General features: G+C 39.8%; 1 protein-coding gene across 1 annotated transcript; it reads right to left on the bottom strand.

The window, feature by feature from the left end:
- Nucleotides 1-214: 214 nt before the first annotated feature.
- coq10b (coenzyme Q10B) lies at nucleotides 215-16,935 on the bottom strand. Its single transcript, XM_060827408.1, has 5 exons — nucleotides 16,781-16,935; nucleotides 8,686-8,832; nucleotides 8,408-8,600; nucleotides 5,192-5,293; nucleotides 215-1,463 (listed from the first exon to the last, which is right to left on the bottom strand). The coding sequence occupies exons 1-5, from the start codon at nucleotides 16,876-16,878 to the stop codon at nucleotides 1,296-1,298; spliced, it is 708 nt and encodes a 235-aa protein (XP_060683391.1). The 5' UTR covers nucleotides 16,879-16,935; the 3' UTR covers nucleotides 215-1,295.
- Nucleotides 16,936-17,691: the final 756 nt, after the last annotated feature.

The following is a 17,691-nucleotide window of genomic DNA, read 5'->3' as shown; positions in this document are numbered from 1 at the left end:
CACTATCCACTACACTTCAGGTGCCATCTGCAAATTTACTTCTATTTCTATCCAGTTCTTTCCTATCATCCCAAATTTGTTAAGAGCCCAATTAAACCACTTTCTCATATTCAGTTGAATAATTGATCATTATTAGAACATTTCATCTATTTGGAAGTAGTTTACAACATTTGAGGTTTAAAAGAAGCTCATAAGACAAAAATAACACTTTAAATCATAAATAGAGCATAATTTTATTATCCCAGTTACAAACTGGAGCTAATTTCTATGGAATATGTAGGCAGTTCAAATTAGGACTGCCCAAGGATGACTTAATACTTCACAGTACTTACATGTGTACACTTTCATCCATGATTAAATGAATGAGTATTCCCTGTTTTGACCCAACACACAGGTGTAATCAGTACAAAAAAGGTTTAACTCATGCAGTAGAAACTTGCTATTTAAAGGACAATGTGCTCATTTCAAAAGTTATGAGAGGCTCAAGTTCATAAGATTTGTGGAGGGGAACTAGAATTATTGAGGAAACAAACTCACGTTGCACTTGCACATTATTGGCAAAGACTGGAAAGCACGACAAGCTGCCATGCAAAGTCTGGCAAAGGAGAAAGGCTGAAATCTTGCTTGTACTGGGTATAATTTGTTAATCTACATTTAAAACAAGAGTACTTGGTGATTCTGCTCTTGGTGCTTTGACAGTAGCACTAATTGAGACTAACCATGAATTTTATTTCCATAAATTAACACTTAAATATTAAGCTGTTATGGCAATTGAACTTGTAGGCGCATTAATCTTAGGAGAGACAGGCCTTTAAGAAAATAGTTAAGGCATACAGCTTAATTATGTGAAAATCATCAGCCTTTGAATGTATAATGTGACTTTCTGGAATTAGTGTTTAACACTAAAATTTAACTGCTCATGTTACCTGAACAGCCCAAAATCTCTTAATAAATAGAAGCTTGGCTGCCTTCTCCATCTGCCCAGGTTAAAACAGGTTTTGCAGCCAGTCCAGCTTAATGCACCACAACATGTAGACAAATTACATTTAGTTACAGCTGAAATATCTGCACTTTATATACATGTATACTTGCATCTATATAATGCATTTTCTATATATATGTAACACTTTGCCTGAGGGGCTTTCCAAAAAGATTACAGTGTAATTATAAAATCAAGTGATACACATAGGTAAAGAAAATCGCTCCCACATTTGCAGATGTGGAAAAGCACCACACTAATAAATAAATTATACAACTTTTAAAGGGGACCTACAACGGTTCCTTCCAACCTTTATTTACGTGTGATGCACCTCGTGAAGCATAAGTTCTCGTGGGATGTTGGTTTCTGGACCATACATTTTCTTTGCTCTTCTTTCAAATGCTGCTACCATTTGCTTAACAACTTCATCGAAAAAAACAGTGGCAAGTTGAGAGTGCAGCAAAGAACGGAATTCAAAAGATATCTAAAGTAAGAAAACAAGATTAAATGGAGTTTTTGTTACACCTGAGAGAATAACAAATCCAAATGGTAGACTTCTCTGCCATATGGTCCTGGACTTGTCAATTTACATCAGTTTTTACTTTGAGTTAGGTTTCTGCTTATCACCATGATCTTGATCATTTTCCCATTCATTCTTAATCCACATTCCCATATGGAATTAATTTTGGATATCCAGTCGGCATGGACGAGTTGGACACAAGGGTCAGTTTCTATGCTGTACATCTTTGTCTATATGTTTCCTAAAAGGTGAGATGCACAGATCTTAATACCTCAAGTAGGATCTAAGCTGGGTTTGTATAACTGCAGCATAAGGTCTGCATCCTTGTACTCCAGTCCACTACATATAAAGGCAAGCATTCATTAGCTTTCTTGGCTATTTTCTGCACCTGTTAGTGACATTTTAAAAGATTCACAGAGCTGAACCCCCAATGTCTTTGGATATCTGTATTCAACTTCACACCATCCAGAAAGTACCCTGATCTATCCTTGGATCCTAAACTATTTGGTCACATGAGTGTATAACAATTATCAAAGATCAACAGGAAACTTTAGGAAACAAATGACTAATACAATGGCCTTCATGTAACTGACTTGAGGAAATGTGGAAGATTAGCACAAAATGACACTAGTGTGCAGACACTATGACACCATTTATGAATCTTAGAACAATTTAAATGCACTTTTCAACTATACTTCTGAAAGTAGTCACTTTAAATTGAAATCTGGATGCCACCTAAAAATCTCCCTCGATTCTGATTTGCACTAAAATCCATTTAACCACCCCGCAGCTCATTGACTTACAATGGCTCCAAGATCACCAATAATTTTAAAACTGTCAACTTTGTTCAAAAACCCCTCTGCTAGAAATCAGAATCAAAAGTAGACAGGCAGGAGACTGGAAGAACACAGCAAGCCAAAGAGCATCAGGAGTTGGAGAAGTTGACGTTTCAGGTGTAATCCTTCTTCAGGATTGGGGGTGGATGTCGGGGGAACTGCAGATAAAGGGTGGTGGGGGACAGGGTCATGAAGAGGGGATAGATGAAGACAGGTAGAGGGTACAACCTGGTCGGTCAATGGGGGGAATAAATCTGGTTGAAAAGAGAGGGGAGGGGCTGGGAAAGGAGGCTTGGGATGGGAAGGGAGGTTATTTGAAATTGGAGAACTCAATGTTGAGTCCTCCAGGCTGTTGGCTGCCCAGGCAGAAGATGAGTTATTGTTCCTCCAATGTGTAGTATGGTTTGTTGTGGCAGTGGAGGCGGCCAAGGATGGTCATGTTGGAACAGGAGTGGGAAGGGGATTGAAATGGGCAGTGACTAGGTGGTCAGGTTAGCCTCTGCAGGCCCAGCTGCTATGCTGGGCAAACTGTTAATTTCCGATGTCGTGAAGACCACATCAGGAGCACCTATTTCAATAAGCTAGGCTGGAAGAGGGGCAGATGAACCTCCTTCTCACCTAGAAGGACTGTTTGGGGCCCTGGATGGAGGTGATGAGGGGTGGTGTGCTGGCAGGTTTACAGACAGCATCTATGAAGAAAGTCAATATTTCACAAAGCCTAAAAGCATTACTTGTAATGCAATTAAAAAACAAACTGGATGCTGGAAATCTGACAAAAATCAGAAATCAAAAATACTTAAGAGTTGACACTTCAAGTCCAGTGACCCGTCTGCAGAATACAAAGTTCTGTAGAAATATCACTGGACTCAACATTACCTTGGCTTTCTCTCCAGATGCCACCAGACATGCTGAGTTCATCCAACAATTTCTGTTTTTGTTATACAAGTGCAACTCATTGTTCCATAAAAGGCAAATCTATTTCAAGTAACATTGACAGGGGCATCAGAAAATATTGTGAAGGTAGTTTGAAGAGCACAACGGGTTTTTTGTTCATATTCAGTGTTCACTTGTTCAATTTTGGAGCCTAAAGACAGCACTTCACCGAGAGCATAGCACTTCCTCATTACTGCTGTAGTTGGCCTCAACTTGGTGCTCAGATTTCTACACTGAAACATGAATCCACACCCTTCTGCTTCAGAAGAATATGACCACTGAGCCACAGCTGATTCTTGTATCAGATGTTCCTTCTCCTGTGGAAAAGGATTCTTCATCTTTTCCAGTAATAAAAAGACACCTATGCAAGTTTAAGAAGCTTTCATAACAAAGATAAACTTGTTATCACCCATTTCAAAATTGAGAGAATACAGTTACAAATCTACATAATACTATTACATGAGTACTCAACCAGTGACAGAACACTATAGGATTCATAGGAGCAGAGGGATCTTGGGGTGCTTGTCCACAGATTCCTGAAGGTGGCAGGACAGGTTAATTGGGGAGTTTTGGCTGCATAAGGGGCAATTGCCTTTCAGCAGGGAGGTCAAGTTGGAGCTGTAGAAAATTTTAATTAGGCCACAGCTGAAGAAATATGCCCAAAGCTCTGGTCATTGCGCTGGAAGGAGTGCAGAGGAGATTTGTTAGGATTTTGCCTGGGATGAAGTAGCTTACAGTGAAGAGAGACTGGATAAATGCATGGACAGGATGAAAACAAAGCAGCCATTCCGCTTAGTTGAAGGGTCACTAACAAGGGGGAGTAATGTTAAGGCTGGAGGTAGAGAGGATTTGAGAAAGTTTTTATTCTCCCCAGCTAGAGAGTGATGAAAAACTTGGAATGTACAGCCTGGGAAGGCAGTTGAGGCAGGAAATCTCTACTTTTTAAAAAGTACTTGGATGAACAACTGAAAGGTGATCGCATTCAAAGCTACAGGCCAATTGCTGGGAAGCGGAATAGTATAGATTTAGAGTAGTTTTTATAAGTACACATCTAAAAGGCCTCTTTTGTACTGTATTATACTATAAGATATCTGTAAATAATGTTAAAAAGGTATCCACTGTTAAACTTCAGGGGTGGAGAAACAGCAAAAAAAAAACAAAACTTCAGCACTACAATCTTGCAAAAAAAATTTAACTAGTAAATGGCAATGGAGTTGCATGTTATAAAAGAGAACTATTCATGATGAATAAGCAACAGCTGCAAATGATTTGCTGTTTGCCAAAATGAGAACTCAGCAGCTTCTGAGCTCCTTATGCAAAAGATTTTCAACTATCCATAAGCATTTGTAAAATTTACATTAACGTCCCAACTAGAGATGATCTACTATAAATGCAACAGAATATGGCATTAAACTCCAAAAGAAATGCAACAATATAAATTGTGAGGAGAGTCACTTGCACAACAGTTACAGAGGAGCATGTGGGCCCCACATGATCACTTTTAAATGTGACTTCTGAAGTGTGCCAAGGTCCTGCTACTTGATTAACTGTCAGAAGTTTGCAATGCTTTTTTCCTCTGGATGCTCTGTCCAAAAATCATGTGGTCAGAACACGGGTGAATTGAATGTAAATTACATTGATAAATTGGCTTGATAAATTTGATCGCCTTTTCTTGCTCTTCTCATAAATTGATGCATTAAGTGAACTTTTGATTTGTACAAACAAGATTAATAAGAAAAATGAAAATATCCTTAATAAATGTGGCTAGTACAACAGGTTAGAAAGTATTAAACAGAAGTGGTGTTAAATTAGCTGCTCTATTCAGTTTTCAGGAATGAACAGATTCTTTTTCCAGTCTTACAAGTCTTTCCAGGTTACAGTCGATCTAAAATGCAAGTCTGAGGCACGTTTCATATAACCTACCGAAAAGTCAACAGTGCAGGTCCTTGGATATCCAGGAACTCCAGGACTGAATCGCCAATTTGTCTCCAAATGATTAAATAGTCTACCATCAGTACACGAAGCCTGAAATTATTTTATTATATAACATTATAAATAAAACTAAGACTTTAAATGAAACATTCCATTTAGAAAAAAGGTTGCACACAATTTTTTTTCTCAAGATGTAGGCAATGCTGGTATGGCTCTACATATACACTTTTTAGTTTTCCTTTGTTGCCATGAGAAACTTAAGCATACATAACGAGTTCACTACTCGTTAAGAAGGGGAATACATCAAACACAACAGACTGTAGTCATGTTATCCAAGTAAACATGCCAGGATACAAAATTTCAGAATTTAATTTTACAAGAGGTTCTTAGGTGGTCAGTCGAGTATTACAATCACTACACGACTGAAGCCTGCTTTAAAGAAAATGAAAATGACTTACTCACTCATTTTGGTTACATTTGCAGATGAAACTGAATATGCTTTTTTAAAAAATGGATAATATCTTTAGTCTCTAGAGATCTAAGTGTTGTAGAAAGAGAATAGGAATACAGCATTGAGATAGAGGATTATTGATGATCGTGTTGAATGGCAGAGTGGTCTTGATGATCTGCAGAACATGCTCCTGCTCCTCTTTTCCATGTTTCTATGAAACAAGTGACTGTACCAATCAGATCAACACACCATCAATCCATTTGGGTTTTTTCCCTCTGCCAGTTAATTTTGAAAATATTTGTGGGATACAGAATACCCTAAAATATTTCACCTATTCCTGTCCACTAATTAAACTGCATCAATAGAAGATAGGTGGGACGCAGTTTGGTAGGAGACAAAAGAGAGATTGGCCAGTAAAATTCACTGTACACAACTTTATTTTTTAAGTCGACCATTGGATATGGATATCACTGGCTCAGCCATGATCAATGGTCAATTGTCTTGAAGAAATTGCTAGGGAGCATCCTTCATAAACTGCTGCTACCCAGAGATATTGGTACAGTTACAGTTCTGCTAAAAATGGAGCTCCACAATTTTAATCAGAAGACAGTAAAAGGGATGCCAATATAGTTCTAAGGCAGGTGATGGTATTCCATCTTTCTGCTACCCTGGTCATTCTAGGTGACCGTTTTGGATAGTGCTATTCCTCATGCAGTATTCCGATAGAGTTGAAAAAGGAAGAGTTGCTGGTGATTATGGAGTTAGTGCACTATCAAAGATTATGAAAAGGGATGATTTGGGCCAGGTGCTAGATGTTGACCAATAGAGAATGTCAGAATGGTTACAGCACTGCAAGAGGCCATTCAACCCAACATGCCCAAGGAACTTAAGCAAGAAAATGCAATGCAGTTTATAAGCTGTCATATACTTCTGCCACTGTGCATCAACGGTGATGGGAAATAAAGGTCTTAGATAGGGTGTCAATCATGATGATTCCAGCTTTATTTTGAATGGTATCAAGCTTCTTCATAGCATTATTGGAATGAGCAGGCATCCAGGCCAGTGGAAAGTATCCCATCACACTCAACTTGTTTGTGTACATGCTTTGGAGGAGACAGAAGGACAGTTACTTACTGCAGAATTCCTAGGTTCTAACTTATTCTTGTAGCCACAGAATTTATTTGACTGGTCAAGTTCAGTTTCTGGTCAATGTCCCCAGAATACTGGTAATGAGGGGTTTCAGTAATGCTAATGTCATTGACAGTTAAGGGATGATGATTAAATCTCACTTGTTGGAATTGGGAATTTCTACTATTCATGACAGGCAATGTTACTTGCCACTGATTAGTCCAGGCCTTGTCATTGTCCAAGCCTTACTGCATAGGAACACATACTGCATCATTGTTGGATAGTTTACAGTTATGCTTTCTCATAATGGAACTGTCACCAAGATGGAACAGATTTGACCAGAGTTTTCCTCACAAGCAGGCAAGAAGAAAATTAACAGCAAACAAGACACCCTGCATATTTATTTTGCTGCTTCTGTGAATGACAGAAACGTTGGAGATGATCCCAACCCATTACTGCTGTCAGTGCTACAAAAGGAGGAATGGAAATGAAATAAATTAGGGTTAAAATTTAATTTCTTCTTTCTGGTACATGTCAAAGTGCAAGTGAGCTAGAAATTTGAAAGGAGACAGGAGAAAAGTAAAATCAAATGGTAAAGAGGAGATACTAAGCCATATAGACAAGGCGATTCAGGTTGCATTTCTGATTTAGCTGATTTTAATCATGGTACAGCATTAACACAACTGTCTGTACCATTCTTGGGTTGAAGAGGGAAGAACTGTCTATTTCTGATGATAATCCAATGACTCATGAAATGAATCCTGAGAGTCGAGTGTAAATAACATCAAATTTAGTTGTAATAACCTGCACACACTGTCAGACATATAATGGGAACTTGTCAAAATGTTGCTGGAACTCAGCAGAAAGAACACAGGAATGAGAGCTAGGAAAAAAAGGGAATAGAAATCAACCAAAAGGAGGATTGCAGCGCCCAACCTTTGATTTCTAATCATTGTAATAGCTTAAACTCAATTAACTATACATTTGCACACTTCAACTTACTGAAGATCACCCCATTTCTTTCTAAAATGGGTGAAGTAATTTCTGACATACAAATGAACACAAGATCATTGTTAAAATTAAGATTTTTTGATTGAATTTCTTTTAAATGCATATGAAAATTATATGCTCCAGAGATGGTTCAGTGGGGAGCTGAATTATGCACACTGGAGATGTTCTGGAATTGACCTATTCTGATACAATTGGGAAGTGATGAAAGTATAAACAACAGGTCTCTATTTTCCTGCATCAGCAATGGGCATCATGGTGTTGTGCTTTATCCTAGCTCCCTATTCTATTTGCAGCCATTTGATAGAGCAGACAGTTGGAAAGAAAGAGTTGCTGGGAGTTTCTGCACTGTCAAGGACTGTGAGTAGGGTTGATTTGGACCACGTGCAGGACATTGACCAGTATATAGAATTACAATGGTTACAGCACTGAAACCAGCCATTCAGTTCAGCATGCCCAAGGCAGCCTGTCACAAGTGAGGAATTAACATCTTAGAGACCGAAGGGTCAAGGAAAAAGTTCGGAAAGGAAAAGCCGTTTAAATCAAGATATCCAAATTGTATACAAATATACAACTCAACTTTTAAATACACAAGAGAATTCTTAATATTGAAACATTACCTTAACTAAATGTGGTCGCACCAAAGTCACAACTGAAGTGTACCGTTCAACTATCGGTGGAAATCCTATTTCTAGCTGAGCTTTAGCATACCCTGAGCGTTTTGATATGATGTCCGATTTCTTGCACCATGGTACAAAATGTTTGTAGTCAGCTACACCAGACACTACATTGTACATTTCCAGCATTGAAAACCTAAAACAAATTAAGATTCAAATTTACTATCAAAACTGACATCCAAGAGACAAAATAAATTTTAGATAACATAAAAACCACGAACCCCATTACTCTTCTCTCAGAATACTCTTTCTTCTTGTTTATTAGTGGCCCAGCAAGATTGAAAAAATTTGTTTGTTGTATCGGGCAATGTCTTGGTGTCTTGAGTAATGGAGTTCTGTTCATTAGAATGCCACAAGATGACAGATACCTGTTATTGGAAATATTAGTTATTAAAATGACATTAAAGCTGTATTCTGTTGTACATAAATCATTTGATTTTAGTACAATTTATTCATTATAACAGTGACAAATCTTAATTTCCTTCCTCCACATTTAACCATTTTACCTATTTCATTCTAGATCTATTAAGATTCAAAATTGAACAAAAATAAATTCAAATCTTTATCACTGCGTCCAACATATAGAAAACTATTTCACAAATTGGTTTCTTTGGTGGGTAAATTGTGGACTTTAACTCCATTCCAAAGCCAATGCATCTGACATGATTCAGCTGACAGTGGTATGCTAAAGTACTGAGACATGAATAGAGTGCCAGTTGTCTGCCAAACTCAACTGCTCATCAAGCCAGCTAAAATTGGATCTTTTTTTCTGACTGATGGATCAACATTCAGTTGATTTTGTAAAAGATGGGAAAGCGCAGCAGGTCAGGCAGCATCCAAGGAGCAGGAGAATCGACATTTCGGGCATGAGCCCTTCTTCAGGGCTTATGCCCGAAACGTCAATTCTCCTGCTCCTTGGATGCTGCCTGACCTGCTGCACTTTTCCAGCAACACAATTTTCAGCTCTGATCTCCAGCATCTGCAGTCCTCACTTTCTCCTATAAGATGGGAAAGTAATGATGTTACAGAGGGGGAAAATAAAATGCAAAAACATTGTTGTGAAACATGGGACTGAGCCATAAATACCAGCAAGGCCTGAAGTTCAAGCTTCAGTCTGCTGGAAGAAGATTGCAGGAAGGTGCCAACTGGCAAAATGCCAAAAATCTGCCTCCATTCTTCAGGTTATGAAAGAATGAAGGCAACACAAAAATACAGCTTTCCAATTCCTAATTGATCTATATTATAACAGTATTCATTGCCAAGAGGATTTTGTTCTGCTGATGGATTCCACTGCAAAAATCTCTTCAAATCATAATGTCTCAGATAGGATGCAAGTACCCCTTGAATTAAAAGCATTAACTGTATAAGACGTCGAAGAAAATGTTCAAATGCAACTATTCCTTTAAAATAATTCAAAGTTTATGGATATTTTGCCTATTGTAGACTCAATGCCCTCTCCAGTCCTTTCTCCAGGTTTTTCTGCAAACATCCTCCTATGGTTCGGTAAATTAATCCTAAAGATTAAAAAATATGAAGCACACGAAACATTAAGTGATACTTTTGTTTCCTATTCGGAAATAAAATCACAATCATTTGGCCCAGCATGAGTGAGACATTTCTCCAAGTGTGCAATCCACTTAAGTGTCATTCCTTATAACCTTGCACATTGTTCCTTTTCATGTAATTGAATTCCTTCTTGAACTCAGTGGAACCTATCATCATTATTTCAGGCTGTGCATTCCAGATTTTAACCACTCACTCCACAAAAAAAAAGTTTACTTTCATAACTATTGCTTCTTTTGAGCAATTTCTCAAAAGGGATAATATAAATTTGTAGATCAGTGTCTTGCCCCAAATATATATCAGAAGAAAGCGCAGCTGCAAATGAGAATTGGAACCAGATCATACTAATTTCCAACAGGCCAAACTGAAGATCCGTTAACAATTTTACAAAAGAAAACAAATGTTGGAAACCTGAAATTATAGACAGTGCTGGAAATATTCAGGTCAATCATGTAACAACTGTACAAAGAAATAGAATGGGACAGGAAGAATAAAAAGGCACGCATCACAGAGGAAGCAAAATCAAGTGATTGAAAGGACAAATGGTTAGAAGCAATAAAGAAAAAAGTAGTCAAGAAAAGGTATATAGAGGAACCTCGATTATTTGAGCAACACGGGCGGGGAGTAGTTTGTTCAGATAACCAAATGTTCGGAAAAATCTAATGCCGAATAACAGATTAGCCAAGCATCAGGACCTTATGATCTTGCCGATTATCCGAATTTCGGATAATCAAGGTCACACTGTATATGGAATTTACAAAACCACAAACATTTGTAATTTGAAAAAACATCTATTGATATGCTGAAATTGTAATATTAAAATGTGAATTCCAGAAAGTTACAAAGCATCTAGTGAAAAGATCAGGTGCTGAGAACGATGTAAGAGAACTTGTCATGCCTTTTGAAATTCTGCACTTATATTCTTCCTGATGAATACAAGCTAAAAAAAACTTCAATAAACACTCAAGTTCTGTATTACTAAAGGACTACGTATACTAAGAACAAAGATATTGTTTCAGGTCAATGATCTTTCGGCCTTCACAGAACCTTTGACCATGCCCATTCCATTTCTCAAACTTGTGTTTTCACTCATTCACCTAGAACAATTGTAGGGCAACCCCATCAACCTCTTCACAATCTAAAAAGGATAATCTTCAATCACTTTTGCCAATGCCAAATAATTTCCTTCCAATTCTCTTCAGTAATCTGAAGAGATAGTTTTTTCCTGCTCCACCCAATTGCCTTAAAATCCTCCCCTTCTTGCAGTATCTTCCTATGGACAGTATGCAACACCTATCCTTTTATCTCCCATCTTTCCAGCACACCAAGCACTCCTTCCAGGCGAAGAAGCAAATGTACTTTCAATTAAGCAAACTGTATTCACTATTCATGATTATAGTTCAAGATCTATTTTCTTTTGTCTTGCACCACCACCCCCTTGATAATTAAGCTCTCCCACTGTGCATATCAAACATCCTCTCATTCTTCCACCACTCCACACTTCCCTGCCTTGGTACTTGCTTAATTATTATTATAGCTCTCAAGTGTTTCTAATTTCACAGAAGGCCATCTACCTCAAACTAGAATCGTCTCCCCAATAAGGTGCTGCCCAACAAGCTGACTATTCTCCTTTTATTTCAATAGTATGTTTGTTTACCAAATACAATATGCATCAGATTATTATTTGTCTGAGTCACCAACTGATCACCTTGCAGAACATTCCCACCACAGAAAGTCAGATACAACCCTCCCTGTGACGTCTCATCCTTTGTAATACAGAAATACAATCCAGAACAAATAAAAGGAGTCAATTCTTTAAACAGAACAGAAGGGTGGTATTATTAGTAAAGCAATACAAATCATAATGCTGTGAGATGTAAAAACAAAAGTGCTTTCCAATTTGGTAATGCGAAGTTCCAAAGGATGTGAGAACATTTTTCAAAAGCATGGAAATTATTTAAAGGTATCATATTAGGAAAGTTTTCCTTTCAAATTAAGAACACGTAACTTGTCAGCTGTAATATTACTTATGTGATACAAAGTAAAAAAAATACTCCCGGTTACAATATTACAGAATAACCTCATTGCATCAGGTTCCAAACATGCTCTTACAACATCCAATATTGCTTCGTTGTCATTTTGCTTGACTTTTATCAGACTTTCAGCTGATATTCAGTCCCACAGAAGCAGAAACTTCTTCCTCTTAAATGTCAAGGAGACCAAAGCCACAGCCTTTAGAACCAGATCTAAATTTCCCAGCCATCCCTCCTGAGCCAGTGTCAAGCTCAGAATCTGTGTTGTATAGGATACTGAACTACCAACCCCACGTGCTCACCCCTCCTTCGTCAGTCTACCTGATGTTGAAATTTTCATCCAGTTTTCTGACCTCTAAATTCTTTGCCAACAAGCATCCTATCTTCCATGAACATATGTACATCAAAAACTGCATAGCTTGTATTCTCTTAACAAGTCAGATGTACAGCACAGAAACAGAGCCTTTGGTCCAACTCATCCATGTCGACCAGATATCCCAACCCAATCTAGTCCCACCTGCCAGCTCCTGGCCCATATCCCCCCAAGCCCTTCCTATTCATATACCCATCCAAATGTCTTTTGAATGTTGCAATTGTACCAGCCTCCACCATTTCCTCTGGCAGCTCATTCCTTACATGTACCACCCTCTGAGTGAAAAGGTTGCCCCTTAGGTCTCCTGTTTATCCATCATCACTGTGCTTTGTGAACCACAGTTTAAACTCCTTCAATACCTTGATTAATTTTCATGTGTTCATGTGACTGGTGAAACAAAGTGGGCAAAGTGTATGGAGGGGGAAAGCTTAACTTTAGAAACTGTTTTAGTAATATCAGTTTAATATTGATTTATTCAGTATTTTACCATTTATAGTTTATTCAATAATTTATTCTGCAATCCAAAGGGGCACTGGAATATGGAAACATGATCCATTTTTCAGTGTACATAGGTACAAATGACAATATTAAATTAATCTAAGGGTGCAGGAGGACATGCCAAGAACAGAACAGGCATACTTGTCAACCTGGTAAAACTACAAAACAGGACTACTTGCATACCAAACAGCAAAGGCAGCAAAAGATAGACAGAGCTAAACAATTCCTCAACCAACAGATCAGATCTAGGTTTTGAAGTCTTGCCACATCTAGTTGTGAATGGTGGTGGACAATTAATTCAAAGGAGGCAGTTCCAGAATTATTTCCATCTTCAATGATGGGAGAGCCAGGAGACTAAAGTTGTGATATTTGCAATCCATATTCAGCCAGAACTGCAGATTTAATGACCAATCTCAGCCTCTTCCAGAGATCCCAATATGACAGATGCCAGTTTTCAGTAAATTTGATTCACTCCACATGAAATCTAGAGAGAGGTGGAGGCACTGGATACTGGTATGGGTCCCTGACAACATTTCCGCCATACTGAAAATATGTTCCAGACCTTGCCACACAGCCTAGCTAAGCTTTCCAGTATGCTGCCATCTACCTAATCTGTAGAAAATTGCCCAGGTTTGTCCTGCACACAAAAAGCAGGGCAAAGTCAACTCAGCCAATTATGACACTAACAGTCTATTTTCACTCATCAGTAAAATGAACCAAGGTGCTATCAAGCATTCCTGATGAAGGGCTTTTTGCCCGAAACGTCGAATTTCCTGTTCCTTAGATGCTGCCTGACCTGCTGCGCTTTAACCAGCAACACATTTTCAGCTGCTATCAAGCAACACCTGCTCATCAATAACTTGCTCAGACAGCTTGAGTTCTATCACGGACACTCAGCTTATGACCTCATGATAGTTCTGGCTCAAATATGGACAAAAGAGTCGAATTCCAAAAGGTGAAGAGAGTGACTGCCCTCGATATCATCAAGGCTGTATTTGACTAAGTGGAGCAAAGAGCCCCAGCAAAACCTCAGTCAATGGGAATTGAAGGAAAACTTTCCACTAGTTGGAGTCATACTTGGCATAAAACAAGATGGTTGTGGTTGCTGGAGGAAGTTTGCTCCTCTGAAGGAATCTTTGCAAGAGTTCATCAGGCAAAATATTTGCTAATTCATCTGTTTAGAAATGTTATTGTACACCTCTGGAGCAGGTGAGAAATTCAGTTCACTTGGTTCAGAGGCATTTCAACAGCCCCATTCTTCAGGGTAGTAATGTACATCCTTAGCTGATTCAAATCACATCACCTCCATCATAAGTGGGGATGTTCTGCAACAATTGCACAAATGTTCAGCACCATCCGCAAATCCTCAGCTAACACAGTCTATGTCCAAATGCAGCAGAACCAAGACAATACACTGACTTCGGCTGAAAGGCAAAAATGAACAATTATTCCCACTGTGGGAATGTTGTGTGCAATTCTGGTTTCCTTCCGATTGGAAAGATGTTGGGAAACTTGAAAGGGTTCAGAAGAGATTTACAAGGATGTTGCCAGGGTTGGAGGGTTTAAGCAATAGGGAGAGGTTGAATAGGCTAGGGCTGTTTTCACGGGAGGGTCGAAGGCTGAGGGGTGACCTTATAGAGGTTTATAAAATCATGAGGGGCATGGATAGGGTAAATAGACAAGGTCTTTTCCCTGGGGTGGGAGAGTCCAGAACTAGAGGGCAAAGGTTTCGGGTGAGGGGGGAAAGCTATACAAGAGACCTAATGGGCAATGCAGAGGGGAGTGAGCGTACGGAATGAGCTGCCAGAAGAAGTGATGGAGGCTAGTATAATTGTAACATTTAAAAGGCATCTGGATGGGTATATGAATAGGAAGGAAGGGTTTGGAGGGATATGGGTGATGAAGGGCTTATGCCAGAAATGTTGAATTTCCTGTTCCTTGGATGCTGCCTGACCTGCTACGCTTTTCCAACAACACATTTTCAGCTCTGATATTCCAGCATCTGCAGACCTCACTTTCTCCTGCCAGAAAGTGGGACTAGATTGGGTTGGGATATCTGGTCAGTATGGATGAGTTGGACCGAAGGGTCTGTTTCCGCTCTGTACAGCTCTAGGACTCTGACCCTAAATGCCAGGCAATGACCACCGCCAACAAGAGAGAATGCAATTACATTACTACCAAGGAATCATCTAATTCCAACATCCTAGGGGATACCATTGACAAGAAACTGAACTGGACTAATCATATACAGTAGCTGCAAAAGCAGATCAGAGGCATGGAATCTTATAGAGTAAATGAATTCCTGACTCCCAAATGCTGTCTACTATCTGCAAGTCCCGAATCAGAATAATGGAATACTCTCCACTTCCCCATATGAGCAGAGCTCCAATATAAGTAGTTTGGCATGATCCTGGGCAAGGCAGTCCACTTAACTGGCACCACATCCAGAAACATCCACTTTCTGCACATTGATGCTCAGCGACAGTACTGTATAAATGCACTGCAGAAATTCACCAAGGCTCCTCAGAAGGCACATCCCAGATCCACAACTACTAGCATCTAGAAGGACAAGGATAGCAGGTACTTGGGAACAGCACACTTGCAAGTTCCTCTCCATGCAACTTGCCATCAAGTTGAAAATAGATTATAGTTTCTTCAGCGTTGCCGGCCCCATTGGAGGGTCTACCTACAGCTGCAAATGTGTTGCTGGTCAAAGCACAGCAGGTTAGGCAGCATCTCAGGAATAGAGAATTCGACGTTTCGAGCATAAGCCCTTCATCAGGAATAAGAGAGAGAGAGCCAAGCAGGCTGAGATAAAAGGTAGGGAGGAGGCCCTACCTTTTATCTCAGCCTGCTTGGCTCTCTCTCTCTTATTCCTGATGAAGGGCTTATGCTCGAAACGTCGAATTCTCTATTCCTGAGATGCTGCCTAACCTGCTGTGCTTTGACCAGCAACACATTTGCAGCTGTGATCTCCAGCATCTGCAGACCTCATTTTTTACTCTACCTACAGCATAAGGCCAGTAACAGTTCACCACCAGCTTCTCGAGGAAGGTATGGATAAACAAAGTTGGCCTGGTCAGCAATGCCCACATCCCATGAGTGAATAAAAAAGTCAAACAATATTATCACGAAAGGAACAATTATGCTTCAATTTGAACTAGAAATATATTTCAGTAACAAACAGAAGGAAACATATGACGCTGGTCATGAAAGTACATTTATAGCAACCACTGAAAATGGCAGCTAGCATTGTTTTGAAATGGACCGATCATTATTAGGAAGATTTCGACTCCCCCGGTCAGTTACCAAGAAAGGATAAATACCGGTTAACCTTGACAGCGATAAAGATTCAAAACTTTTGAAATATTCATGACGTATGTCACTTATTTTCCCCGTCAACAGAATTTACCCACATGCTGTTTCAGTTAATGAACAAATTAAACACCCGTTGTGCAATTTTTAAACAGTAGTGAGGATTATCTAGAACATGAAGCAGATCTTCCTGCAGTTTAATGACCCAGAGATCCGGGCGGGGTAACACACTGATATGAATGTTGACTAGTTGCTGCAATTTTAAAAAGTCGCACTGGTCCAGGCCCACCGCCGGTCACAAAATCCATTACAATTGCGATCTTAAACTGCATTGAATATTATTGACGTCTGTCGCCTTCGCCCGGTCAGCGTCGAATTATATCCGCACCCCGACAAACGGAAATAGGCGAGCCGCCGGCCTTCAGAACCGAAAACAGAAACTCATCCCCCAAAACTTTCCAAGGTCGGCAGCTCGGGACGGTTGGTACGTACTGACAAGGCCACGCCGCAAGCCAACACTGCCAGAAGAGTTACCTGACGACGTGTCTGGACTGTCTCTCCCGGGCAAAATAGGCTGGAAATTCGAAAACATCGCAAAGTACCCGCCGCAGAGGCCTACCGCTCCTCGCCATTTCACTCTTTGTGAAGGCCACCCGGCACCCGGCACGCGCCCCCGCCCGATCGCTGACGTCAGCAGACACCCCGCCCATCCGAGCCGACGGCTCCACCCACTGCCCTCATCCGCCTCCATCACTGCTCCCACGCCCCCTCCGGACTCTGCTTCGTGATTGGCTGCGATGCCCGCCTTCCCGCAAGGTGGGGGGGGGGCGGTGGATGGTCGCCTGGCAACCTGGGACGAGCGACGTCACAATGTTTCCACTGTCAGGTTATGTAAAGGTTTGTCACGGGATTCGGCGGCGCTGCCAGCGGTCGGATTCACCTCGAGACTAACATGTCTTAGACATATATGGTAACTGCTTTTAAAAATACCCTGCAAATGTGACCAACATAATGTTCAGATAGCCAGAATTAAACTATTGCCCCATTACACATCAGATAGAATGTGCCGTACAAACAAATAATCTTTGCCTATTCCCTGAGGGGGAAATAAACAGTTTTTTTTCAAATTTATTTAACAATCGGATTCAACGTGTGAAAGGTCGAATTCTTGTCGAAATAAACAAACATGGCGAAAGTGGCAAGTTGTGGAAACAAGCGTGCCGTACTTTTGGAAATGTATTTTATTTTCTTGACTATTCAGTTGTACAAGAGGGTGCGATGTTGCATGTAACCCAAATAAACAATTCTCAAAGCAATTCTATCCAAGAGGAGTCCAAGTATAAATTGGGAATATAGTTAGACTCAAGGAGTCCAATTTACAGGCGTCCATGATGTACATCAATGGTACAAAACAGTGAATTGCTTTAGATTACTCCTTACAATTT

This window comes from Hemiscyllium ocellatum, chromosome 7 (assembly GCF_020745735.1).
Source record: "Hemiscyllium ocellatum isolate sHemOce1 chromosome 7, sHemOce1.pat.X.cur, whole genome shotgun sequence".
NCBI classification, from domain to species: Eukaryota; Metazoa; Chordata; class Chondrichthyes; order Orectolobiformes; family Hemiscylliidae; genus Hemiscyllium; species Hemiscyllium ocellatum.
Note: the sequence above shows the minus strand (reverse complement) of the source record. Positions and strands in the feature narration are given on the sequence as shown.

What these genes read in the sequence shown, in the direction of transcription:
- coq10b (XM_060827408.1), bottom strand. Translation starts at nt 16,878, where the DNA reads ATGGCGAGGAGCGGTAGGCCTCTGCGGCGGGTACTTTGCGATGTTTTC. An exon ending in CAGTCCAGACACGTCGTCAG is followed by an intron (nt 8,833 to 16,780) that starts GTAACTCTTCTG and finishes TTCCAATAACAG; the next exon opens with GTATCTGTCATCTTGTGGCA. An exon ending in TGCGACCACATTTAGTTAAG is followed by an intron (nt 5,294 to 8,407) that starts GTAATGTTTCAA and finishes AAATAATTTCAG; the next exon opens with GCTTCGTGTACTGATGGTAG.